This window comes from Prunus dulcis, chromosome 7, assembly GCF_902201215.1.
Source record: "Prunus dulcis chromosome 7, ALMONDv2, whole genome shotgun sequence".
In the NCBI taxonomy this organism is placed as follows: Eukaryota; Viridiplantae; Streptophyta; class Magnoliopsida; order Rosales; family Rosaceae; genus Prunus; species Prunus dulcis.
Window position 1 is genome coordinate 14,192,990 of NC_047656.1, and position 25,893 is coordinate 14,218,882.

The window sequence follows — 25,893 nt, forward strand, 5'->3', positions numbered from 1 at the left end:
TTCCTGTTTCTCTTGCCAGGTCACGCTCTCTCTCTCTCTCTCTCTCTCTCTCTCTCTCTCTCTCACTTGGGTTGGAGCAGTCACACCAAGTAGTCAGTACAAGAAGAAGAAGAAGAAGCACTAAAGTTTTGAAGGAGTGGGAGAGAGAGGGTGTGTGTTTTTAGTGCATGTCTCTATCTCTCTCTAATTTTCATGTTTGTTAGTTTAAAGAAAGATTGAACAAATAATAATTAGTAGCTAATAATATATACATTGTTGCAATTAAAACTTTGGCTTGGCCTTGGCCCTGATTGTTGTTTGCAAATTGCAATATAATAATAGCAGAAACACACTGCACAGTTGGGTTCTTTGTCCATCTGCTACGCTTTTCTTGGATGACGCTTCAAGCTCGAAACCTCGTCGTTTTCTGCTTCCTTCTGAGCTCCTGTACGACTTTTGCTGCTTTCTTTCACTTCACTCTGTTTGAGATATAAACAACAACAACAAAGCCAGCCATTTCTCTTTCTGGGTCTTCCACATTTCAACTTTCCCGCTCTCTAAACTATATGAAATAATCTCTCTCTCTCTCTCTCTCTCTCTCTCTCTGTGAAGGGTGGGTTGGCTTGGTCTCGTCTTTTTACTTCTTTGACCATTGATTTTTTTTTAAAATTCTTTTTCCAAGGCCTTGTTTTCTTGAGCTCATTATCATATACAACTATGGTATTGATTTGTTCTCTGTTCTTCTTTTCAGGATGCATTAAATTTGCATCAAAGTGAAAAGAGATGAATAGCAGAGTACGCACTAATCTTCAGAGCATGAAAGCTGCTCTAAATAATGATAAAGTGAGTTGTTTCTTTCTTTCTTTTTTGCAATTCCTGCTCTTTCTTTAAAGCTGAGAGGTCTTATCAGTTACAAATTCCGAGATGAGTGTGTTGGTTTCTCAAGAAAAAGAGAAAAAAAAAAAGGAGATTAAGGTTCTATCTTCTAGAGCTTGAAAATGGATTTTTGACTATGAAATGGGTTTTCAAATTTACTTGAAAAAGAAAGGCTTTTAATTTATGAACTATGCCATTTTGCATTTATTTTCATACGTATAGGACATTAAATATTCTTTACTTCCAAACTATATTCTTTCCAATTATGTTAATCTCCTACTGGAAGTGTGAAAAGTGAGGCACTTTTGATCCAAATCCAAATTGGGTTCTTTCTTTAACTTCTCTCAAGAAAAGAATAGTTTTTGTTTCTTTTTTGTCAGACACAATGATCTCTTTTTAGTTTATAACATTGTTATTTGATGTTGAATTTACAAAGAGGGAGAAGAAGATGGAGACTCAGAAGAACAGAATAATGGGTACAGAGAGAACGTTAATCAATCGGCGTAGATCAAACAGAGAAAGAAAAATGACCTTACTACAAGATGTACTCTTCCACTTGCTACTGCACATATCAAGTAGTTTAGATTTTTCTGTAAAAAAATTGGATTTTTTTGTTGTTGTTGAATATAATTCGTTGACTTATTGGTGTCCTTCGAAATTTACAGGTTGATAAACTGAAGAAGAAGCTCAGACATGAAGAAAATGTCCACAGAGCATTGGAAAGGGCTTTTACAAGACCATTAGGAGCTTTACCCCGTCTTCCTCCTTATCTCCCTCCACATGTTAGTACAATTTACCATTTTTGTTTAATTCTCTCTCTCTCTCTCTCTCTCTCTCTCTCTCTCTCTCTCTCTCTCTCATTGAATAGAAGAGAAACCCCAGATGAAGCCTTTGCCAAACATTAAAAATTGATGAAGAATGTACTTCAGTTTGTTGTGATATAGAGTGATGTGAACTGGGATACTATTTGTTTCAGACATTAGAACTTCTGGCTGAAGTAGCTGTTTTAGAAGAGGAGGTTGTTCGGCTTGAAGAACAGGTTGTTAATTTTAGACAAGGTCTTTATCAGCAAGCTGTCTATCTATCCACCAAGAGGAATGTGGAAACTTTGAATGATTCAAGTGAGCAGACCCCAATTAAAAGCGCTAAACATCAGAGATCAAAATCTTTGTCACATAATGAGTTCATATCAGCAACATCAGCCTCCAGGCTTCAACCTTCTCTTTCTCGAAGTGTTTCTAGCAGAAGGCTACTGTCTACTGATATTGTCTCTGATCGAACGACCGGGAATTGTTCTAGTAGGCAAGTCAGTGGAAAACAAATTTCCAGGAAACCCAATTGTTTATCACCTCTTTCAGAAGATGGGAAAGGAAAAGAAAATCGAATGTGTTCTAATGCGGCTAGGGATAAGCAATCTCCCGACAAGAAAACTACCAAAGCTGTAACCCCAGTGAAAAAGCTTCCCAGCAAACATGAATCCATGGTCAAGTGTTTGGACCCTTTGAAGTTAGAGGTATGCCAATGCCACTGAAAGTTTTCACTTAGATTCAATTTGTGACATTTTGTGGTTGTTATTTATTTGTGCCTTTGAATTTGTTCAGCTAGACTGCAGATTAGTAGACCAGGAAAGAGCACATGAGAGTTCATCTGGTTCTTCAGATGATAAGGTATCGGAAGCCGATAACACTCCTAATAAAGTGTCCGAGGATATTGTGAAGTGTTTGTCTAGCATTTTTGTGAGGATGAGCAGTTTGAAGGACAAAGTAGAAGAATTGGAGACTTCTAGATCAACATTATCTGCTCATGCAGCAAATGGAGAGACAGGGTTTCGAGATCCTTATGGCATTTGCTTAGAATTCAGAAACATAGACGTTGGTCCCTATAAAAATCTCCGATCAATTGATATTGGTTCAATTGATCTCAACAGAACAACAAGCGCATTGATTCTGATGCACAGATTAAAGTGAGTTTTTAGTCTGTCTGTTCTTGGTCTTCTCTTGATAATTCTGCTTGAGATTGTATTCAATTTCTCCTTTTGAAAATATCCAGGTTTCTACTTGGAAAGCTTTCCTCTGTGAACCTAGAGGATCTTAACCATCAGCAGAAGCTTGCATTTTGGATTAACACTTATAATTCCTGCATGATGAAGGTAATAAGATGTCTCTCTATCAAGAAATTGAAAATCAAAGAGCAAAGAATTAGAATGTCCCAACCCAACTGCAAGTTTATATAAAAAAATTCCAAGACTTTGGGACATTGTATTTTTGAAAATCAGAGTTTTGCCTTTACCTCGTATAGCTAAATCAAATTCAACATTCTCAAAACAGTTTTTATAATGTTGCAGGCATTTTTAGAGCATGGCATACCTGAGACTCCTGAAATGGTTGTAGCACTAATGCAAAAGGTAAGATCAATCCATCATTAATGTCTGCCGAGCACATTGGCATGCATGCATACATGAACACACATTACAGATGAAATTTTTGTACTCCATTCTGTAATGTTCTGTTTCTGTTATTTGTGTCAACTCACACAAAATCATTTTGTATATTGAATTTTGCTCTCTTTGCATCAGGCAACGATAGATGTCGGGGGACACTACCTGAACGCAATTACAATTGAGCATTTCATTTTGAGATTGCCTTATCACTTAAAATTTGTAAGTATGTTCACCCTAAACTTGATTATGCTCTTAGGCAAGAGTTCACTGACGTTTTCTTGAGTGACTTGAGTTATTGTGCATGGCATGCCAATTAAGTTTCACATTTGTTTCTTCTGTGTTACACAGACGTGTCCAAAAGCTGCAAAGAATGATGAGATGAAAGCTCGCAGCATATTTGGATTGGAGTGGTCTGAACCCTTGGTAACCTTTGCACTTTCTTGCGGAAGCTGGTCCTCCCCCGCTGTAAGCTAGTTTCAAATTTCTCTTGTAGTCTAAATTATTAAACCAAAACCAAAGTCTGACAGTAGGGGTAGTTAGAATTTCATCCTTAGATAACATTGTTTTTTCGACACCAAATGCTGGTTCGAATCTTTATTTTGGTCATCATGAAAAAACATTAAATCCAAGGATGACAATCTAATATCCCAAATTTTCAATTATATATGTATTATGTTCTACGGATTTGCTGGTACTGATTTGAAATTTTTTTGTCAAACAAAGGTGAGAGTTTACTCAGCAGCTCATGTTGAAGAAGAGTTGGAAGCAGCAAAAAGGGACTATATACAGGCAGCTGTTGGGATTTCAAGGACAAACAAGTTGATAATCCCCAAGCTGTTGGATTGGTATCTGCTTGACTTTGCAAAGGATTTAGAATCATTGGTTGATTGGATTTGCATGCAGCTACCCAATGAGCTCAGGAATGAGGCTGTTAAAAGCCTTGAAAGAAGGGGAAGAGAGCCCTTTTCACAGTTGGTGCAAATAATGCCATACAATTTCAGCTTCAGGCTGCTCTTACAGCGATGACACATTTTTATTTCAATTTATTTTATTTTTGCCCCATTCTTTAGCATGCATAGTTTTTGTGGAACATTGGTTTTGGTGGTGGGTTTGTATATTGATATAGTAAACAAGATGAAAGTGCATATAACCTAAGCACATGGTTTTTGTGCTTGTTCATTAAAATTAAGTTTGGGGAAGAGAGCAATTCTTTATGTTATGTGCCTTTTCTTTCAAGATAGTGAGGTGAAACTATCGATTAATTCATGATCAAGCTTAGAAAATTTGAAGATGAGAAATTGGTGCTAACAAGGTTAGTTTGATTTTAGACGATCCCACATAACCAACAAGTGATAGTCTAAACGACAGGAGAGGGCACACAAAAAACTATAATGTCGTGGATTCACTGGGCTAGACCATGTTGGCACCAACCTGTGTCTCTTTGCTTCCTCTTCAGTACAATCATTTTTGCATCTCTAATGTAATTTGTGGGTGAAAATTATCCCAGCAGACGAAGGCCCTGGATTCTTTGGCAGTGTCGAGCAACAAGATATTAGCAAACCATGACCACTGACAATGAGGCCATCTTGGCTCTGACTTTGATCGAGGCATACAAAAAAGTACTTGCGCGACAACGCATTTCACCTTCCAAAGAAGTAAAGAAAGGTAGGAAGACAACGGGATTAACTAGGCAGAGATTTCTTAGGTTGACTGCTTTTGGGTTTACCCTTTGGGCTTTGAGAAACATGAAACAGGCGTTTGGGTAAAGAATTTGGCTCATAAAATCAAAATTTAACGGATCCTTTAGCATTATGCAATCTAGAATACATTGCTAGCATAAGTCGCTCAAGCATGCACAAGCGAGTGACTGTGATCTATTGATATAAATAGATCTCACAAAGCATCTACAATTCATAATTATCCAAGTGAGCACGAACGACTGATAGTTCGTAGCATAACTCGTAGGCTGCATTAGCATGTTGGGGGATTGCTCGAGGTAAAATGATGAATCGTTTTTGAGAGAGAGGATGAGATACATTTGGGAAGTCTAATGCATGGACAAGGCGAACAGTTGGAATCTACTTTGTCCCTGATTAAAGGAAAAATCTAGAAACGACTGAGCCTGAGTATACATCATTTGGGCAAGGCTGTATATTAAAGCAAAGCAACGAAACTGCTTTGAAATGCAGGAAAAGAAGAGGCCCCCTCTTGCTGCTTTTGGGGCTTCTAAGCCTTCTATTATTTACTTTCAAACCAAATAGAACCAAAATGATAAAAAAGCTTGTCACCTCTGAAAACTTCTATTATTTTGCTAGTCATTTGCATTTGTGGGCTGTCACTCGTCAGGTAACTTAAAACATACGTTGGAACATTAAACATTGGATGCTTCACGTGAACCCTATAAGACATGTTCTGTCTCATAGCTCCCTACAAACATGGATATAGCTACACACTGACACAGTAAAATAAGTCGAAATCAATAGTGATGTAATCTGTCTAAAATTCACGGGGTATACACGGCCACAACGATGCACTAGTAGAAAACACTGATCAACTAAAATTTTGATTCCATAGCATCCAGGTTTTTACAAAGTCAGCAGGATAGTATCACAAAAATGGGATTATCAATGATGTCCTATGACAAGGTGTATATAATGACAATAAAAAATGGGGGTAAATACATAAAAGGTGAAATAATGATTAGGGCATGACAACAACTCAAACTCAAACTCAAAACATCCGAAAATAGCATGATACATTATATACCTAATGGGATGTGGTACAATCTCTTCTTTGTCTTGGGGAAACCTCCTCTGAATGATATTCCACAGCAGCAACTACATTGGGGTGAAAGGTACTCTACAATGTTTGGGGCTAATTTCCTCAAAGTTGTCCTGTAAGCTGCATGTTGCTGAAGTTTAAACCTCAACCAAACGGGGAAGGAACAGGCCCTGGCCCTGTGAGTGCATCTGATCGCTTTATGCTTCCCATCCCGCATATAATGCAACCTGGCGTTGCGAGAGCAGAAAATTTGGCCCCGCAAAGATCACAGACATCATATCCAATCGTTGACAGGCGACTAAGTGTGGCGGCACAGAACTGGGAAGGATCTTCAAGTGGATCAATGGACTTGTTGGAGAGACCCCTTTGAACACACATATCAACCAAGCTCCTCAACTCATCCTGCTTACTTGGAGGTGCTTTGGACAGCAGGAGTTCAAGCATCTGCTTTGAATAAGCATAATTCTGGACCTCCATGTTCCGCTTAATCGCAGTTCGGATACAATTTATCCTGTGTTTTGCCAGAAGAGGCAAAGAACCCAGGTGGCGTGAGAGTCTTGCCATCTCATCTTTTGCACTGATTGCACTAGGACCTTGAACTCTTTGCAGCCGCCCAATTTCCTGTAAAATGAAAACCCCAATTAGAGCAAAGTTATATGCCGCTAGTTCCAAACCGAAGATTTCAAATCAGTTATGGGATCTTTGCTGACCAGTTCTAATATTAAATATGACATTCCAACCCCACATATGGTGCTTTTGGTCCCATGGTGTTACTATAATTATTCTTAGAAAACAGTAAATGTATGCAAGAGTGTCAATCTATTGGTAAAGGGTTGTATTGTAATCCTCAAGACATTTTGCCTCAAGAATTTAGGACACATTCCATCTGTTTTATTTGAGAGCTTGAATGAGAATTATAATACCCCAAGAAGAGTAACTGCTATCTTGTATTGAGCACAGATGGTCCCTTGCGCTTTAATATCAGCTCCACGAGAGTGATCCTTAGCCAGTGCAAGAAAAGCTTCATCAAAGCAAGACAACGCATCTGAAAGTTGATTCTGCTCAAGGTGAGCAACTCCAGTCTTAAAACATACAGAAGCAGCAGCCCCACGGGGTACCTGTTATGAGGAAAGCCATGAAATGAACATGGATTGAGATGGCGGAGAATTAGATAGTTATGCATGACGTACTTGAATGTATTACCTGTCCAGGACGCACAGAAGATGGTGGAGAAGGAGGTTGCACAGCAGGCTTTCCAGAATCTGCAGTATTTGGAACCCCAAGGGCACTGAGATCTAGAGGTTGAGTGGAAACTGGGAACTGAGTTGATTGAACCTGAGACTGTTGCTGCACAGCAACCTGGCTTGAGGATGGTGGGACACCACCATCAGGAAGTCCATACGACTCAAGTGGAACAGCAGCCTGTTGACTAGCTTGAGGGGGAATACCGCCATCAGGAAGACCAACATTGGCATTGGATGCATTGACCTGGTTAAGAGTTTCCTTGTTGCTTTCAACCCCTTGAGAAGCTTGATCCAATTTTGAAAGATAGGTCCCAGGAGGGGGCAGTGCGGCTGCAACTTGGAGGGATGGTATGGTATTCTGGAAAAAGTCCTCTGGAATAGGTCCAGTTGCAACTCCCTTACCCGTTGTGTTAGGAGATTGCTGTGATACAGTTGCAGGTTGTGTAAACGAGTCCATACCAAACAAATCACCAGGGGCGGAGCCTACACGAGGAGCCATTGATCCACTGTTAGCTGGAGGAGGCGGTTGGGATAACATCTGGCTAAGGTCCTGGGATCCAATAGTCAATGACTTGGTCCTGGTCATCGGTGGACCCAACCCTTCACCAAGTTTGAGCTGCTTCGTGGCTTCTTTGATTTTGTTCACATCCACTGCAGTAGAAGCAATTGGCTTGTCTCTTATTCTAATGTGCAATTTTTTAGCTTTTGAAGTTCCCTCTTCATCACTGCTGCTACCATCAGCTGCACCATACATTGTTTTCTTGAATTCTTCTTCAGCTTTAGCCTGTTCATCTGCTGCAGTGGAACTGGCAAACTGTTTGTTAAGTGTTTCCAGACCCATCAATGAGTCACCACCAGGAACTCCCTTGGACATATTAGATGAGGATTTAACTGAAGAGAACTGGGGACCGTTAGGCTTATTGCTACCACCTGCGGGTGTAAAAGCTTTGACCAAGCTATCTTCCCTTACTTCTACGATGTTACCTCTTCCCTTGATTGAACCCAAGTAAACACCAATATGATCAGCTATAATGGATGGGATGGTGCCATCATCAGTCTTCATGTATGGCATCACCTCTGCAGCCAGTTCCCACTGAGGTATAGCCTTCATGTTAGTTGGGGTTTTGATTTCCCAGTTCCCACCACCCCATTCAGGACCTTTAGGAACCATACTCTCAGCAGCAAAGTTAGCAAAAATTCCTTGAGTCCATCCAGTAGAGCGGACCCTTAAAATCCTTTCACAGTATCGTCTTAGTTCTGAATCAGTGCCATCTTCTTCCAATTTTTGAGCAAGGCGGCGCATGGCACTGGGGTTAAGGTGGCATATAAAGAGGTCGAGCATACTTTCATAATCCGCTATAACTTCAAAGGTTTCTTTTGCACTATCAAACTGACCAAACCTGCAATTTCATCTTATGTTATACACAAAAGTTGCTTCAATGCAAAAACAAGTTACATGAGAGCCCTTTTTTTCACAGAAAATAACAAGAGAATCATCAATTCATCAGTTCTTCAGCAATAAGCTAGAACCTGGATAGAGCAATTTGAAGAAATAATAATAATAAAGCCTTAAATGCCATTTGAAAGTAGCATAACTCATGAAAAGGGATGTCGACTTTAAGTTCAAGATAATTTCAAGTACATAGGCATTCACTTGCAATAGAATTCTTATCCACCGTCTTTAGGACTGTAAATTGTGTAGTTACCATAAACTATTCCCTTTCTAGTTTCTCGCAGAATTAATAACAAAATAAAATGTATGACAAAGCATGAATAAAAGAGAAAGAACTCAGAGAACCAACAACTCCTGCCAAGCATATCAGAGGTTGAACACTTCCTCCAAGCATAGGCACACCTACTATCCCTAATTGGCAAGGTAGGATACTAAGGATTCCTATTTTAACCAACAAAACAGGGTTAAACACCTATTTTAGGGCAATTAGGCATCTTGTACTTGGGTATGCTTTAAGTTTTTGATATCTAATACCACCATAACTCCACATTGGTAGGAGAGCGAAAGTAGCACTAGGAACTTTTCTTATATATAACCCATCTATCAACCTTTCATGCATATTTATTTTCATAATTTATCCCTGTTGTGCCACATATCATTTCTTTACCTTGTGCAACATGCCGAAACTCAAAAAACTCTCAAAGGTAAAGTTCTGATTTTTCCATACCACTCCCTTTACTCATTAAACTTACAACACTTTTTAAATTATGACCAGTCTAGGCTAGGGAAGGGTCTGAGGTTGATTTCTCTAAATAACTGAGAAAATGCTGGTTGATGCAATCCCTAGAACAGATGTTTCATTCCAAATGTTTTATTCAAGTACTTCCCAAATTGCAACCCAAGTACCTCCCAACTTCCAAATGTTTTTTGAATCATTTACTTCATTCATCAAATCTTAACTGGTGTGATGATAGTCGACTAAGATATGTGAAGGTGTCTCATATCAGACACCTCGTCATACATATTGGTTTTTTCTATTCAATGAGACCTCCATTAACACCTTACGTGTTTTATATAACAATCAACAACAATACCCATCAGATAAAGCACCATATAAGCATACTAGCTTGAATCCTTACCAATGTATATGCAAATATGTCTCAAGATCCTAAAGTATGTCTTACATACTATTGGATATGTCAGGGTACAATATCAGACAATTTAATTGCGAAGCAATCATTAAAGTAAAAGATACAGAATAAGTTTGTTGAAAACTGTTAGAAATATATAGTATTTAAAATAAACAGAATAAAAAAAATTAAAATGAACATTTTCTCTTATCTGCGTACTTGATACATGCATAACCCAGCTGGCGGAACCGGTGGAACAAATGAGAGGTTGGAGGACATCTTGGATAATCTCTAGAGCGCAGAAATTCATCTTTTAAGACAGATAAAGCAGTAGAGAAACGCAGAGCCTTGATAGCATAGGCACCCCTCAACACCTAAGTTATTTCACATGTTTAGTAAACAAAATAGACAACTAACAAAATTTGTTAAAACACCACACTGTTTCCACTCACCTGAGTGAACTGTGGTCCTGCTTGAGATAGTGACACAGAAAGATCTCCACAAACAGGAGAGCCTCTAGCAAGAATATCAAGAGACCTTGGAGTTATACGCAGGCTGTCAAACCTTCATTGAGAAAGTAACGACAGATATCAAATGTCATCAGCATTTATTCAAGGACCCATATTTATTAAGGTGCAGAAAAGAAGAAAATGCTTTATGATGCAAAAAGCACAACAGACAGCATGTGTATAGGATGAGATCATGGGGAAAAAAAATAACCTTGATGTTATTTGATACAATATCTCTGGAAGGTCTAGCTTCTGCTCAAATCTCTCTTGCATTGTGGCAAATCCAATAAGAAGAGGTTCAAGGAGCCCAACAAGACAGCTCTTAATCTCAACTGCCTTCTTTTGTCTGGGATTTATTTCTGTTGGGTTAGCAAGCAACAACCGATCATTCAGCGCACCAACCAAAACTGCACATTTACATCATAACGAGTCAGAAGGATAAAAAGAGCAAGATACATACCCACATCAGCATCATTAGGCACACAAGGTACATACCTGCATAAGGCATACTGATAGAAAGAATAGTCCTTACTTTCCCATCCCAGCCAAGCACGCTAATTGCAGTAGTAGTAGAAAAGAGAAGTGCAGGCCCAACCCATAAAAGTGATCTAAAGTGAATAGAGGTCAAGTGCTCAAACAAGTTGATATAACCTTGATAACTCAGTAAGATGAATGATTATGAAAAAAAGTAAAAACTTTTACACCAAGATGTTGTAAAGGATATCGAAGGAAGTCCTTTATCAAATTTTGCGGAACTGCCTGCCAGTATATCTAGATCTGCCGAAACTATAAGCACCCTTTGCGTCGTTAATATTCCAGCAACATATCCCCTAAGAGTTTCTTGCCAATGAACCTGTCAAATTTCAACAGCTGGGGCTTTGAAGGGGCAGATTGGCACTTCAATAAATATGTCCATACCAGTACAGGCTAAGAATAACAGTTACACAACAATATAGTTGCATGCCTTGTGATGTGTGTGAATGATGTCTCTCATTTTAATGAGTAGTTAACCATGCATGAAGAGCTATACATATAAAAGAAATCTGGGAGGCTCTGTCAGATGCAGCCACAACGAAAAACAATAAAGAACTCTACTGGTCTTATCATGACAACACCCAATATACAAGGTTTTAGGAACTCGAAGAAAATTCTCTATCTTTCTACAGAAAAGTTATAGTCTGCTTGTAAAATACACAAAATCTTCCTTGGCTTGAACCTGAAATTTGGTTATGCAATGTGAGCGAGGCAAAAGGGGTTGGAAAGATTTTTACCCTCACCGTCACGTCCTAAAATATAAGTCTTCTTGAATGGGTGGTTTCAACTGAAGAAGTGTAAGGGGGCATCTAAGTTTTACCCTCACCAGCACGCCCTAACTACTTTCTAATGTACAAAATAAGTACCATGCCAGAATGGTTATATGAGCACCTGAAGTACAATCTCATTTAGTTTCAACTTAATTGACTTTTTTCCTTCACTTTTTGTTGCTATGTAATGACCATCAGCATTAGAAAGGCGGTATCCTTGAACCAGCTTTGCCAAGCCAATCTGAATCCCATGAGAAGCAAACATCAATGTTGACTCTGAAATCACAGTATACTATGATTAGCACATACTGTTGATGAAAACTTTTTTACAAATTAAACATAATGGTTATTCTTCCCTCAAGTACCTATAGGAGTGGAAAAGATTCGATCAACCTCACTTTCAAACATAAATTGCATCGGACCCTTGGGACCAACATCAGTATCCACAGGTTGGCTCTCTTCAGACAGTAGAATCTTTTCATTAGCTTCCGGAGAAGCCTTTTTAGGCAGAATATATAAAACCAGTCCAGTCTTATCATCATCAAGAACTGCAAACTGATTTTCATTGGGTCCAATAAATGCTGCATCTCGACCTACAAAACTCAAAGATGCAATTTGTGAATAATTATTAGATCTCCTACATGCATATGTAGACATTTTAGGGGAATAAAGACATCCAATAGACAGACAAACCTTTTACTGTGCTACATTTACTGTTTGCTGCCTGAGAATCGGTATTTTCAAAATAAAACACCACTTCATTTGTAGCACCACTAAATTCATAGACAACAAGAAATAGGTTCTGCTTTTTACTGTAGCTCAAGTACTTTGGATGGTATTCCACATTTCCGGGAACCTATGAAAGGGGGGAGGGGGAGGGAAAGGATTATTCCACTACCACTGGCACCACCAAAAGGGAATCCTCATAAAAGCTAAAAGGAAAATACAAGACATCACACTGATACACTTTTGTTTTTTTAAAGGATCACACTGATCATGTGAAGACATTACCGTTGTATAAAGTTTCTTGTAGATACTATCTGCTCCAGAACAGATGTTATATGCCATAAGGTGTATGCCATCCACAATAAAGGCCCTGACAGGATAATGAAGAACCCGATTCTCTTTATTGAAGAAATTTAGCTCCAGGTGAAACGGCTGCAAGTGAACCAGAATTTTCATGCACAAATTAAGCAAAAGCAACTTAACTTACAGAACAAACAATCACTCTATAATATCAGAAACAACTTACCTGACATACAGGAGCGTCCTTCAGATGATGCTTGGCATCTACAACAGTAATGAGAGGCAGCCGAGATATTGGGGCACTTTTGGCATGACCTTCCATAAAATGCTATAACAATAATGCAAAGAAGAGTAAACAAAACAAAACAATAAACTGAATTATAACAAGTAACTTAGGAAGTCTGATTAGATCAAACAGGAAGTTCCCAAAAAGTGCTTTAATACAAAGGAGATGGGATGGGGCAAAATAAGATAAGATTATGGCTTGTGCATAAGCTGCAATAAAGCCCCTTACAGCCGCCTGGTAAGGTACAAATTTATCCATCCTCATAGCATAACAATCCATATTCAATGGAAACAATTTCTACTTCACATATTTAAAATAAGAAAGTGACATACACTCTGGAGAAAAGCCTTTCGGGCAATGTCTGATATCGTAAGGTGACCATGCCTGCCAGAAATGACATATTATTATTGACAATAAACGATACTAATAAAGTTCAACATAGTATAAAAAGCAGCAAACAGATCCAATGTATTCAACTGAACAAAGCCTCTAATTCAAAGGAATACTTTAAGAGTGCAAGTCTAAGACTTGAGCCAAGAAAAGCAGAAAAATGACATACACATACATACACAACAGAATTCAACTTGACAAAGCCTTCAATCCCAGGGAAAATTTATGAGTTATAGCCTAAGACTTGAATCATAAAGCAGTAAAATGACAACCAACAATTAATTCAATATATGCAGCCTGTGTCATCACTAATAACCCAAAGGAAGAAAAGGGTTAAAGTCAAAATACAGTAATAAGCTTAGTATAGGTATCTCAACTTCGGCATCTGTTAGTTTTTTGAATGAGAAAGAAACTAAACACTGTAGATAAGGAAATTCTTTACAAAGTGACAAGGGTCCTGAATCAACTTAATGAAATTATATAAATAATCACACGTATAATTATTGTGTTCTCTAAAGTTAAAATCCAACTTCCACTAATGGTCAGGACAACAAATCTGGTTTACACAAGTTCTCATCTCACCCTTTCAGATGATGTTCTTGCAGTTGAGCTTGAAGTTGATGTTCAGCTAATATTCCAGATGAACCCAAAGCTGAAAGCTTTTCTTTCAAAACAGATGCTGCAAAATACCTCTACTATTAGCTTATCTGATTAAAAAGCAAGGCAGCAACAGAAAGAACTATATGAAGGTTTAGAAGTTTAAAAAATGTCTGCCATTTTTTAGAAACAACAAATATTCAAGGGGAAAAAAGGCATGATATTAATGTAAAAGTTAGCAAAAATTATTCAGGAGGACAGAAATCATGACATGCTACTTAAATTATGTTTCTCATCAGAAATAAAAACGATACATATACAGAGTTAGAGAACATGTAGAGTCGACGACTAGCAAAGATACATATACAGAGTTACAGAACATGTATCATGTATCAAAATCCATGACTACCAAGCTTGCATCCTAAAGATGCCTACAGAGTTACCAAGAATATGTTCTATCATTAGCATATAAAGGAAATGAATGTTGCCCTAGTATTCTAAGAAGTACACAATAAATATGAAAATTTAAGGTTTTTCCCCATTTCCCCGTTACATCCTAGTTAGAATTTTTCAATGAAACTGGAGAGGAGAAAAGATAAGAAAGAAGGGCAGCACCTATTGAATCATGCAACAGACAAGTAAGGTGCCAGTAATGATTAATGAACTCATTGATCTTTGATGTACATATATGTTTATCAACAAGCACTTGATTAGTAAACCCTCCACTCCCATGACTAGATGGATCTGAATCCGTTGCTTGTCTTGTTTCACTCTCAAGCAATGCCAAGACAAGTATAGAATCCATTACAATTTAAATGACCATAACTAAGAAGTATAGTAGAAAAATAGAAAAGTAGTCAGACCACGATAACTTCTCCATGGTACCTATTAAGACATCTCAAGTACACCCAACATAAAGTGCATTATCTACCACCAGAACCCTTAATGAATCCTTTATTCCTGGTAACTACCGAAAAAATTCTAGTGAATGATGAGAAAATTCACATATGAATATGACATACATCTTTGCTATTATTATCTTTAGGTCAAGTTATTGGAAGATTCCTAAATCATAGGCATTAGAAAGTAGCATTTCCTCAGAATGCTGTGCAATTCAACTGGGAAAAAAACACAAGGACAAGAGCTCCTGAGGAATATAATGATGCCTACATCCGCATGTATTTTCAATTAAAAAGGTCACAACTCTACAAAAACAGTACACATAAATACAGAAATATTGTGTAACTCTTATTTTCACCTGAAGATCCTCTTGCACCTTGCAAAACTGCAAACAGTTGTTTCCTTCCTTCCCTAGTGTATGCAGCCCTATTTTTCACATTGTCTCCACCTGTCATATTCTATAACAAAAATGTAATATTCAAAATATGCACTTTTTGATGCAGTTGCAGTAAAACGTGTGTTATTTAAATGGTTGCACTTAACTGCAAACAGAAGTGCTGCTAAATTTAATTTTGAGTGAACTTCTAGAGTTTTGATTCGCGGTAAAGGGTAAGCTGCTTCTCCACCCTGCTGAGAAAGGATGCGAGGGATATCAAGTGATTCAATTGCTGTAGAACAAAAGGAAAACACTGAAGTGAGTGCAGACTTCATTTTGAAACAATAATCCTCTAGTCCTTTATTAACATAAAACTAGAGTGTCTAAGACCTAGTATATACAATTGTTTATGTTTTTTCATACTGATTCACAAGAACTGTCAATTTTAGTATCAGAAGCATTAGCAAAAGATAAAAGGAGAAGGAAGATAAATTTGTGCTTGTGTATGTTGGGAGGGGGGTCGGACAGAGTATTCTTTAAAAGTTAAAATAAAATCTAACAAAAAATTAATTGTAAAATCACAACCAAAAAGAAAAGAAAAAGGAAGTGCAAGAAAGAAAACAAAAGGATGCCAATATGTTCAGCAGAACCATATCCTTCTCATGGTAAAGAAAACAAGTAAAAAATAATAATAATAACTAACCAGCAGACTCAAAGAAATTTGCTTGCATTGGAGGTCTATTAGGATTAATTATAACCCGTGTTTTCCACACTTGAAGAGTTCCATCCTTGGACACAGTTACAAGTAACCGCAACATTGGGAGCCAAGAAACTGAAGCTATTGGTTGGGAACCCACTTGTGTACTGAATTAAGGCAAAAAGTCAAACTTAGAATATTGATGAATGCCAGAAAGAGATTGACAAAACAAGCAAATTTCAAACAGGAGTGGATCATATAGGTAGTAAATATGGCGTGCCTCTGAAGATATGAAAAATAATACATTTCTAGCAATCCTATTCTATACTCCATCTTATCAATAACAATAATAATGACTATGGAAAAGTATGCATTAACAAAAACTGTAAACCTAAAAAGCGTCTAAAGCCCTTATCATTTGTCTAACTGATTAACTTAATGATATTACATCCTCTTAGCTTAGTGGAAGAGATTGCAGATACTTTCATGCAATTCAAGGTCAACAGGAGCTTACATAAGTTTTCAAGGCAAATAATGTAATGTTTATAACTGCAAGCTGGCTCTGATAGAATTGCCCAATAAGCAGTTTTTAAAATTTGCTAAAACATTTAATCCATTCTTCTAAAGAAAAATAAATAAATTTGCAAAGCCTAAAATCAAGTAAATGAAACAGGAGCGTTAAATGAATGAATACCGCAGAAATAAAAATAAGTGATTAATTCATTAATTTCAACGGGGTGGTGTAATCACTATTAGTTTCTTCTGTGAACGAAATTTTTTGGTTCCTATCTTCAGTTTTTACTTTTTGTGGCCCTTATGGCACTTTAAGTGTTCTATTTCAGAATCTTTCTAGTATTGCTACCATAAATGACTTACATTCCAATCATATTAGGTCTCTCAGTTGACACATCCCATGCGAGCAGCGTACCCCGTCGATCACCAACAAAGATCCACTCCAATGTTGGGTGGAAACCAAACGCACCAGCACCCATGAGCTTTATAGTGTTGTCAACTGAAGAACAAGAACAAAAGATGTAGAAACACATGAACTACTTAAAGGGCACTAATTTATAACTCTCAAGTCTCAACAACTCAACAATAAATAATCAGGCTCATCTTTTGCTCAAAAACAAGGAATCACTCTCATCTTACTTTGTAAGGTGTAATGAACAGCATAGGAGTGAATGTTGTAGGCTCGAATCAAACCATCTGCATAAGCCACATACTGAAATAGGGAAAAAGAAAAAGATTATTCCAATAGCACAGAACAAAAATATGAAGCATATTATATTTAGATATTTATCCAACAGACACACAATTTATACTGGCTCAACCATACAACTATATACCAGGACAGGGTGGCGAGGGTGGCATGCAAGATTGACAATAGGTTTTTTCAAGTCTGTCTTTATTTTTGTTGGCGCTCTTCCTCCTTCAACAGTTCCAACAACTTCATGCATATTGAAGCAGTATCAAGAATTAGAGATAACCAGTAGGCATAACTGAACATGTAATAGCATTAGACTGTCATGTCACTGCATTTTCCGTGTGTGCGTTTGTGAGGGGAGTTAACAACTGAAACAAAAACACAGAGGAAAACCTGTGACACTCATTCTTTTGTGGAAACCGAAAAACACTACGGGTTGGAGAGGCGTCAAAGCCAGATGGACTTCTGTATCAGAAGATATTTGCTCTGTCTTTTTCTCAGGTGAATGCAAGACACAAGTTTGCTCAGCATCAAAATCACAAGAGCGAATGGTACAGTCCTACAAAATGGGGGCAGAAGGAAATCCATATTTAGGCAAGCAAACAAGTAAATCCATAGAACATGAAATATCTGACTAAGGAAGACGAACGAAATTTTAAACCAAGTACTAATGATTCTTAACACCAAATAAAACGTAATCCTTCATAAAACAACAAAGGACTAAGACAAAATGAATGAAGTAGTAAGCAAACCCGCAAAATACATTAACCAAACAAAGAAACAACAAAATGGTTCGTATTATATATTGTGCTTTGACTAATCTATTCAAGACTCACTCACCTATTGAAATCAAATGAAAATGGATCAATTTCTCCTAAAGCATGCATCTTTGAAGAACTGGCCATTTTCATATACACATGTTTCTAAAAAGATAGTCAAGTGGATATTCCAACCACATACATAAGCATAATATTTGGCCCATTGATCAAGATACTGAGTCACATATCCTCCATTTGTCTCCCAATCATTGAACATAATCCATTAAAGTGGTGAACAACTGTAGTCAACATATTATATGCACACTTTAACAAAGAAAAGGTCACAAATTCATGAAGCTTCTAAAAGTGTATCACTGGAATAGAGCCAACGCTGAAATACTGAAATTAGATTCCATAGTACTCTTATTAGAGCACTTGACTGGAAATGCAGATGATGCAAGAAAAAAAAAAGTATTTAATAAAGTCTGTTGGTTTGCCACTGTTCCCCAAAAGACTTAAGCTATTATTGTACCAACCTACAATTATTAGCCCAACACGTGGAATGAAACATATAATAGAAGGTCGTAGTTACAAGGTTTTGAACTCAAGATCTCTTGCTATGACAGAATGATTTACTTCATTAATTTATCATTGTTCCCAAATGCTTAAGCTGTTAGGATGTGGATAAACAATTATTTATAAACATGTTCTAAAACTAAAACTCACATATTAACTTTAAGAAGTAATCCAAGAAGAAATTCTCTATATCTAAAACGTCCTAAACAGAGAAGGGTTTATAGGGCACCAACCTCAAGGATCGCTACAACAGAATGCCCACTTGTGGGACTATAAGACATGCGGACAACAGGCGTACCAATATCAATAGATGAAATCTTGCATCCTGTCAATGCATCCATTTCTGTGCATACAAACATAAGACTATAAATTAAAACAACCAAAGTAAAATGCATATATAACATATAAATTAGAGCACTTTCGACCTCTAAAAGTTTATTCAGTCTTTCGATTTCATGGAGTCATCCATGTGGCCATTCCTAAAACAAGGTTTTCTGACAAAAATAACCCGGTCTCATGAACATCACATAAAACCTCAGGATTAGTCCAAGTTTAGAACTTTAAACTGATAATAGAAGCTCTCACCAATACTCACACCATAAAGTTTCACACCAAAAATGAGTATGTAGGATATTTACACTAGTTGCATCACATCAAGGCACTTTAATACTCCAACGTCACACTCACCCACATGCACAAACCTAGCCTGGGGCAACTGAATTCCCCAAGAACAAGACTAAAACATAAGTTTCAAAAATTAAATTAAATTAAATTCCAGTCAATGTCACTGTAATAACTAGAATGATACACACACACACACACACACACACACACATATATATATATATAAAACAATGTTTAAAGCAGAAATTTGAAATTCACTTATAATTAATATATAAAATGGAAGGAGTGAATCTGTTACCGATGATGTAGTTGCCGATGGCGACGGCTACGAGCGCCTGATGGGGGTGAAATGCGGCAGCATGAGGCTGCAATGGTTTTGAACTACGTCCGACATGTCGTAGATCCAGATGCTGCACCGTCGTCCACTCCATCTTAGACTTTCACCTGTAGGTAACTACAGCATCAGAAACCTGAACGCCTATAATGCCCCAAAATCTTAAACTTTTGTTTTAAATTTGAAACGAACAGATCGAGAAAGAAAGAACATGCAGAGGACTTGGATCTTACTTTACTTGAAAGTGAAAATTGTGGAATTGCCTGGACCAGAGACTCGGAATTAAGTGAAATGGGAGCTCATTTGAAGAAGAAGACGTTGATCAACGACTGAACCGAAACGAGAAAATTACATAGAGAGGAGAGGGAGAACTTTCAAGAACCGAACGACTGGGCCCAACTTAAAAAGCCCAGTGTGCCATTTATTGGGTTAAGTTGGGCCCACTTCTAACTTTATTGCCATTAGGGTCCATGGACCCAACTATTAAATTATAAGGAATTTGTAATTGGCCCAATTTATTTGAGCCCACTTTCAAATTGCTACCTAGTTTAGGCAAATTCCTACCAACATTCATGCTACAATGTCAGAATTGTGACTTTCTTTAGGGCTGGCATTTGGTTTACCGGAACAGTGTTCGCCTTATTTGAAGAAAAACAAGGGAATCACAAGTATTAAATTAAACGGTTGAAAACCCCGATTTAAAATTGTAACCAGATTAGCAAGAAGAACATATGAATGGTTTACATCAAGCCTCATTCGAGCTATGAATTAAATGTGATAAGAATATTGGCAAGACTTTCAAGTGATTGCATTGCATTGTTCGAAAATATTATGGCAGACCCTAGCAGACTAGATTGTACCAGTGCTGCCATTTAAATCCTAGCCATGTAGTTTTCCATGACTGGATTTTAATCATCCACTTCAAAATCAATGCTTTTGTCATCATATATTCAGAAATTTGCAGGTGGTCCTTCCTTGGATCAGTTGACGAAGAAAAAAGCATAAACAGAGAAGTTCATAAAGAAGAGGAAGAAAATATAAGGAGGAGAAGACAGAGCATGCCATACAATAAATGGGAAAGGATTTCATGGGGTCTTGATGGATCGTGTAGGCCCAACTGGTTAAAGAATGGCATTCATGTTGCCTAATCTAATGCAAGCCTTGCTTTTCGACCAAGCCTTTCATAAAGAGAATGAAAATGACACAAGTACTCTTTCTTTTTGACGGATGAAATGAAAAGTACTATTCTTTTGGTTTTTGTCTCTTCTCTTGGTCCCTAAGAATAGAAAAGCTGCAGATGGGTTCCCACCACAGTGGTGCTGGATTCCCCTTCCCCTTGTAACCATAATCGATTCTTTCTTCCAATGTAATAGAATGTAATAGAAAAAAAAAGAATCGAACTTCAGTGGAATTTCTTTCTTCTAATGTAATAGAAAATCCACATGCCCTTAGGTCCTCACCTATCTCATATGTTTTCTCTCTTCCATCTCTTCTTTAATAAAATTAACAAGAAAAACACACCAAATAGATATTAGTTAACTGTCAATTTACCCACTTGTACGCTACTTTCAATTTACACCCTCAACTTTGTTTTTCAAAAATTAAGTATACGAACTAATTTATACTGCCAATTTTTCCCCTACCGTCTAAATCTCAACATTTCATCCAATTTGCCGTTAAACAGTGGCGGAGCCAAGATTTTATGTGTGGAGGGGCCAATATATTAGGGTTTAAGGTTGATTTCTTTTTCAGTGTGAAGCTTGTAAATAAATAAATAACCGATTATCTTTAATTTTCTATTTTCTTGAATATACTTGTGAAAGAAAGATTTAATTGGCTGTTTCTTTTAATTTTTATTAATTATGTTGGTAGAATCTAGGAGTAAGTTTGCCATATTGCTAAGAAAATAGTCTTTTAGTTGGAGGGGGAAATGAAAATCCGTCTTTCTCTTTATTGTGGGGGGCCACAAGCATTAATTTAATATATATATATATATATATATATATATATATATATTGTCCTAAGTTGTACAATGCAAAGGCAATATATATACTATTTTAGAATTTTGGGAGGGCCAAGGCCCTTGCAGGCCTAAGCACACTTCCGCCCCTGCCGTTAAATATGAGAGCATTAATTTTCCAAAAAAAAAGGTTGAGAGTGCAAATCGACAGTTAACCCCCCATAAAATACACCAATATAACTCGCCAACGAAAGTAGTAAATTTGACTTGAGTATCATTTTACACAACTCAATGTGAGTACAAATAAACCGCTTATATGTTTTTCATGGAAATAAACGGGTTATATTAGTGTCAAATGCTAATAACTCAATTTTGACACCATAAACGGGTTCCTTCAATTTGCATTTAAAACAAAACAAAAATCAGAAGAAAAAAAAAAAACATATCCTAGTCATTCAAAACCTGAAACTGATAGCTACTCATGAGTTTCCATGGTGGTTTTTAATTTCAACTTGCAATATCTCTTCAATTCAAACAAATCCTCATGATTGCCACCACCACCATCTGTGACAAAAAAAACATGTGAAGTCATTTAATTTAAGATAGCAGCTCCCTTTCTTTGCCTCCAAATTCCAATCCACATATATTTATCCACAAACCCACATATATTTATCCACAAACCCAAGTGTTTGACAGACAAAGGGAAGGGGCCATACAACTTGAATTCTTAATTGGAGCTACATCAAAACTCTGCTTGTCTTCATCTCTATACACTCCCCTCCATACATATCACTTGGAGGATTTTCTTAGCATGCTGCTAAGAGAATATTGATGCTTTGATAGAATATGAGGAAAATGACAACACTGTGATATTTTGCATGTAAGGATTATTATGAAAATGACTATTCCCATGCATGATGCGCACATACACACACATATATATATATATATGAAATTATTATATATCAAGCAAACATATATATGTATATATATTTTGGGGTTGGAGGAGTTGATGAATTCATATTGTAAAAAGCCGAAAAGGAAGATCATAAAAAACTGTATCAAATCAGCGAAGGAGAATCCATTGACGAAAGATTGTACAACTGGGAAAAAGTGGGCCATCGATCCATCATTCACAGGCACTGAGGCTTACAGATTCTAAAAGCTAAGCAGGGCCTCGCCCTCGCACGGTCCCCATGTTAATGATTGAATTTAAGAGAGTATCCTCGTGTATCTTCTTCGGATTTTTTGTTTTTCTTTTCTTTTTTTCTTCTCTTTTTGGGGTTTGAGTACTTGGTTTCTTGATGCATCTTCCTCCTCCTTTCTCCCCTCCAAAAGGAAAAAAAGAGAGTAGCTGCAGTCCTTATCTGAAAGCCAAGTTTTTTTTTTTCCTTCTTCTTTCTTTTCTTCTCTAGTTGCATAATTAGCAAAGAATTTATATGTCTGCATTTGCTTAATAAAAGGCGGTGTGATTATTCGTAAACATGGACGTCTAAGTTAATGATTGAGAAGATAAATTTTTAGTTTAGGTACAATTAGATGAGGTGCATGCAAATGAGTATCTAGGTATTCAAGCTCTTCTAGAATCAAATTTGTCAAGCTTGAGTTTGCTTACTCAAACTTTGACTGGAATGTGTTTTTCCCAATTGAACTTCATGGTTTTAACTAGTTTTTTTGAAGGGGTCTTTAAATATAGGTCCAATTTTGAGTCTGCACTAATTTCGAGGATTAAACCCAATTCAAGCTTAAACTTAAACGGTCTTAATTGTCTAATCTAATATATAGTTTGAATTTAATTGGTAACTGAACATATATATTCCACATTAACTTCAACTGCATAAGTAAAAAGTTTAAACTGTTTATGAGAAAGATCAACTAAGGATCAAACCAAACTCAAATTGTTTCAGGATAAAATACAAAGTTTTTCTTCAAACAGAAACCCGTACCAGCCCAAAATGAGTGGACATATTATGAACACGAATGCAGAGATTACAAGGGACAGACAGATGTAAAATTGCTGCAAAGCTTTTTGTACAGCCAGCCAGCTGAGTCTCGTAAAACACCATAAACCTACATGCCAAACACTAACACAAGTTCTTACAATTAATCATGCCCTAAAATCTCATATACTTTTTTCTTGCATATAATTTTTTTCGTTAATCTTGTATAATCGTACTTTGAACGTACTAATCAAGCTTTATAGGCACAGAACCATAATTAGAGACTTGGGCTATAAAGGACGGGGCCAACAATACTATGCCTCAGAAAAGAGGCAAGGACTGAGGCGTGACGGTAGCAGATCCTAGCCTTTTCCAAGCCACGCTACTCCTACATATCCCACCACCATATTTCCACTTCCTTCTCCTACCCTAAAGCTATAGTGATGATGAGAAGCATAGCAAACTCAGCTCCTCAGCGAGGTATAGCCGCCATCGTGGGGGTTGGGCCGAAGCTGGGCCGCTCCATCGCCCGAAAGTTCGCCCACGAAGGCTATACCGTCGCTATTCTAGCCCGCGATCTCGGGAGACTCTCGAAATTCGCCGACGAGATCGCTAGGGAAGAAAAAGCCCAAGTTTTCGCCATACGGATCGACTGCTCCGAGTCTAGAAGCGTGAGGGAGGCATTTGAAGGGGTTTTGTCTTTGGGTTTTGTGGAGGTGCTGGTCTACAATGCCTACCAGCAGCCCCCCAATTGGCACCCCACCCACTTCACCGACATCCACCTCGACTCTTTCGAGAAGTCCCTTGCCGTCTCTTCTGTCGGAGCCTTTCACTGTGCTCAACAGGTACGAACATAGTGACGTAATCAATAGTTCAGATTCACAGGCGAGCAATATAAACTGATCTGAAAATTTATATTAGACCATAAAAAGTAAGAACTAACTTAATTTAACGGTTCATATTCACAGTCTGAGAAAATTATTCGGTAATAAAATTAACATCTATGTTAAACATATGGGATTAATTAATTGAAGGTTCTTCCGGGAATGGTGGAAAGAGGAAAAGGGACGATTTTGTTTACAGGGTGTTCAGCTTCACTCAATGGCATTGCTGGCTACTCTGAGCTCTGTAAGTACAACTACTTCAACATATTGATTTTCAAAGTTTAATTTCTTACCGTGGCCGAAGAAATTTATGCCTGATGGTAATAAAACGTGACATGCGAGGTTATTAGGCTGTGGAAAATTTGCGTTGAGAGCACTGTCACAGTGCCTGTCCATGGAGTTTCAACCGCTGGGTGTACACATAGCGCATGTTATCATCGGCGGGGTGATTGGCCAACCTAGAGGGGGTCAATCGTCGTCGTCGACTGCTTCGCTGAGGACGACGTCGTTTGGGGACGGATCAATGGACCCGGACGCGGTGGCTCAAACCTACTGGCAGTTGCACGTCCAAGACCGGAGTGCTTGGACCCAAGAGATCGACCTCCGTCCCTCTCACCCACCCAGATTCTGTTAGAAGCCAATTAATAATATCAATAATATGCAATTGGCTCCACATAATCGTGGTGATAATTATTTATATATATATATATGCTTAAAATTGTTTATATTTCCTCTTTGCTTTACTTACTTTAGAAAGAGTTGAAGACACCATGATTCCATGAAGCCAGTTTGCGAGAGCCACTTGCCCTTGCGCTAGGGACAACTCGGGGAGGAGCCAACTCTTGCTGGCAGAGGTTCCAATCTATCTCCCCAAGTGGTGTGGAACTGAGGGCCCAGATTAAAAGATGGGTGTGGTCGGGCCATCATTTCTCTGCTGCATTTGTAATTTACACTAGTGCCACTTTTCTGTTTACTTCCCCCACTTGCCAAATCAAAACCCAAAATAAGTTGTTATAATACAATGTGTACCACCTTTTTAGTGAAGGTGGAGCTCACAAACACAACGGGGATGTGATTAGTTTTTACTGTGTAAATAGTGTTTTATATATTTATTTTGTGTAATAGTTATTTTGAAAAGAAGAGGTTTGTGTGACTCTAATAATTTAATTAAGTGATGTTTTTAATTGATTGTGAATCTGATGTCGGCTCGATGCAACATTTTCCATTATGTGTGGCAAAGATGAAGGATATAGTTTCCTCTGACTGAGGGTTGAAAAGGCCTGGAATAGAAGAGAGTAGGAGGAGGCCTACAGGGTTTGCATGGATAATATTAGGACTTCGTGTTTCGATTCAGGACACACAAAGTTTTGGAATATTTTCTTAGGCAAAAGAAAAAAAAAGAGAGTATTGTACTGTGACTACTAACTTTTTGCTAAAGTTTCTCATCACAAACTTAAAGAAAAAGATTTGATGATAGCATAACAATGCTCATACAAAACATGCAGAGATGCAGAGATGATTTCTTACCGTTGATGCATGCAAACTCGCAATCCACCATACAGTAGCAACTGAATTTAGCCTTGTTTGTGAGTAATGTAATGTACAATAGTGTTTTTAAAAAA

The 25,893-nt window shown here is 37.6% G+C and overlaps 3 protein-coding genes and 1 long non-coding RNA gene across 11 annotated transcripts; 2 read left to right on the plus strand and 2 right to left on the minus strand.

The window, feature by feature from the left end:
• On the plus strand, positions 1-4,514 carry LOC117636049. Of its 7 annotated transcripts, none has more exons than XM_034370482.1 (11): positions 1-19; positions 731-822; positions 1,292-1,399; positions 1,521-1,637; positions 1,832-2,368; positions 2,457-2,818; positions 2,905-3,004; positions 3,200-3,259; positions 3,431-3,514; positions 3,644-3,760; positions 4,019-4,514. In XM_034370482.1, exons 2-11 carry the CDS (start codon positions 763-765, stop codon positions 4,319-4,321), a joined length of 1,848 nt encoding a protein of 615 aa, XP_034226373.1. In that variant the 5' UTR covers positions 1-19; positions 731-762; the 3' UTR covers positions 4,322-4,514. The 7 variants fall into 7 exon arrangements, with proteins under 7 accessions (XP_034226373.1, XP_034226375.1, XP_034226374.1 ...); XM_034370479.1 differs by lacking the exon at positions 1-19 and adding an exon at positions 200-592; XM_034370480.1 differs by lacking the exon at positions 1-19 and adding an exon at positions 200-426.
• A 1,315-nt stretch (positions 4,515-5,829) lies between these two features.
• LOC117633841 lies at positions 5,830-19,846 on the minus strand. Of its 2 annotated transcripts, XM_034367651.1 has the most exons (25): positions 19,721-19,846; positions 19,452-19,597; positions 18,763-18,872; positions 17,589-17,754; positions 17,338-17,438; positions 17,141-17,213; positions 16,865-17,000; positions 15,995-16,155; positions 15,459-15,583; positions 15,274-15,373; positions 14,001-14,097; positions 13,361-13,412; positions 12,969-13,070; positions 12,728-12,874; positions 12,410-12,572; positions 12,082-12,309; positions 11,838-11,992; positions 11,137-11,265; positions 10,908-11,025; positions 10,624-10,819; positions 10,356-10,467; positions 10,123-10,277; positions 7,280-8,720; positions 7,000-7,194; positions 5,830-6,697 (listed from the first exon to the last, which is right to left on the minus strand). In XM_034367651.1, exons 2-25 carry the CDS (start codon positions 19,582-19,584, stop codon positions 6,221-6,223), a joined length of 4,872 nt encoding a protein of 1,623 aa, XP_034223542.1. In that variant the 5' UTR covers positions 19,585-19,597; positions 19,721-19,846; the 3' UTR covers positions 5,830-6,220. The 2 variants fall into 2 exon arrangements, with proteins under 2 accessions (XP_034223542.1, XP_034223543.1); XM_034367652.1 differs by lacking the exons at positions 18,763-18,872; positions 19,721-19,846 and having other exon boundaries at positions 6,221-6,697; positions 19,452-19,470.
• Positions 19,847-23,702: 3,856 nt separating this feature from the next.
• LOC117634864 (3-ketodihydrosphingosine reductase) lies at positions 23,703-25,457 on the plus strand. The gene is made up of 3 exons (XM_034369131.1): positions 23,703-24,232; positions 24,422-24,515; positions 24,622-25,457. The coding sequence occupies exons 1-3, from the start codon at positions 23,831-23,833 to the stop codon at positions 24,903-24,905; spliced, it is 780 nt and encodes a 259-aa protein (XP_034225022.1). The 5' UTR covers positions 23,703-23,830; the 3' UTR covers positions 24,906-25,457.
• LOC117634865 lies at positions 24,358-25,131 on the minus strand. The gene is made up of 2 exons (XR_004586840.1): positions 25,020-25,131; positions 24,358-24,898 (listed from the first exon to the last, which is right to left on the minus strand). It is a non-coding gene; the product is annotated as an uncharacterized LOC117634865 (long non-coding RNA).
• Positions 25,458-25,893: the final 436 nt, after the last annotated feature.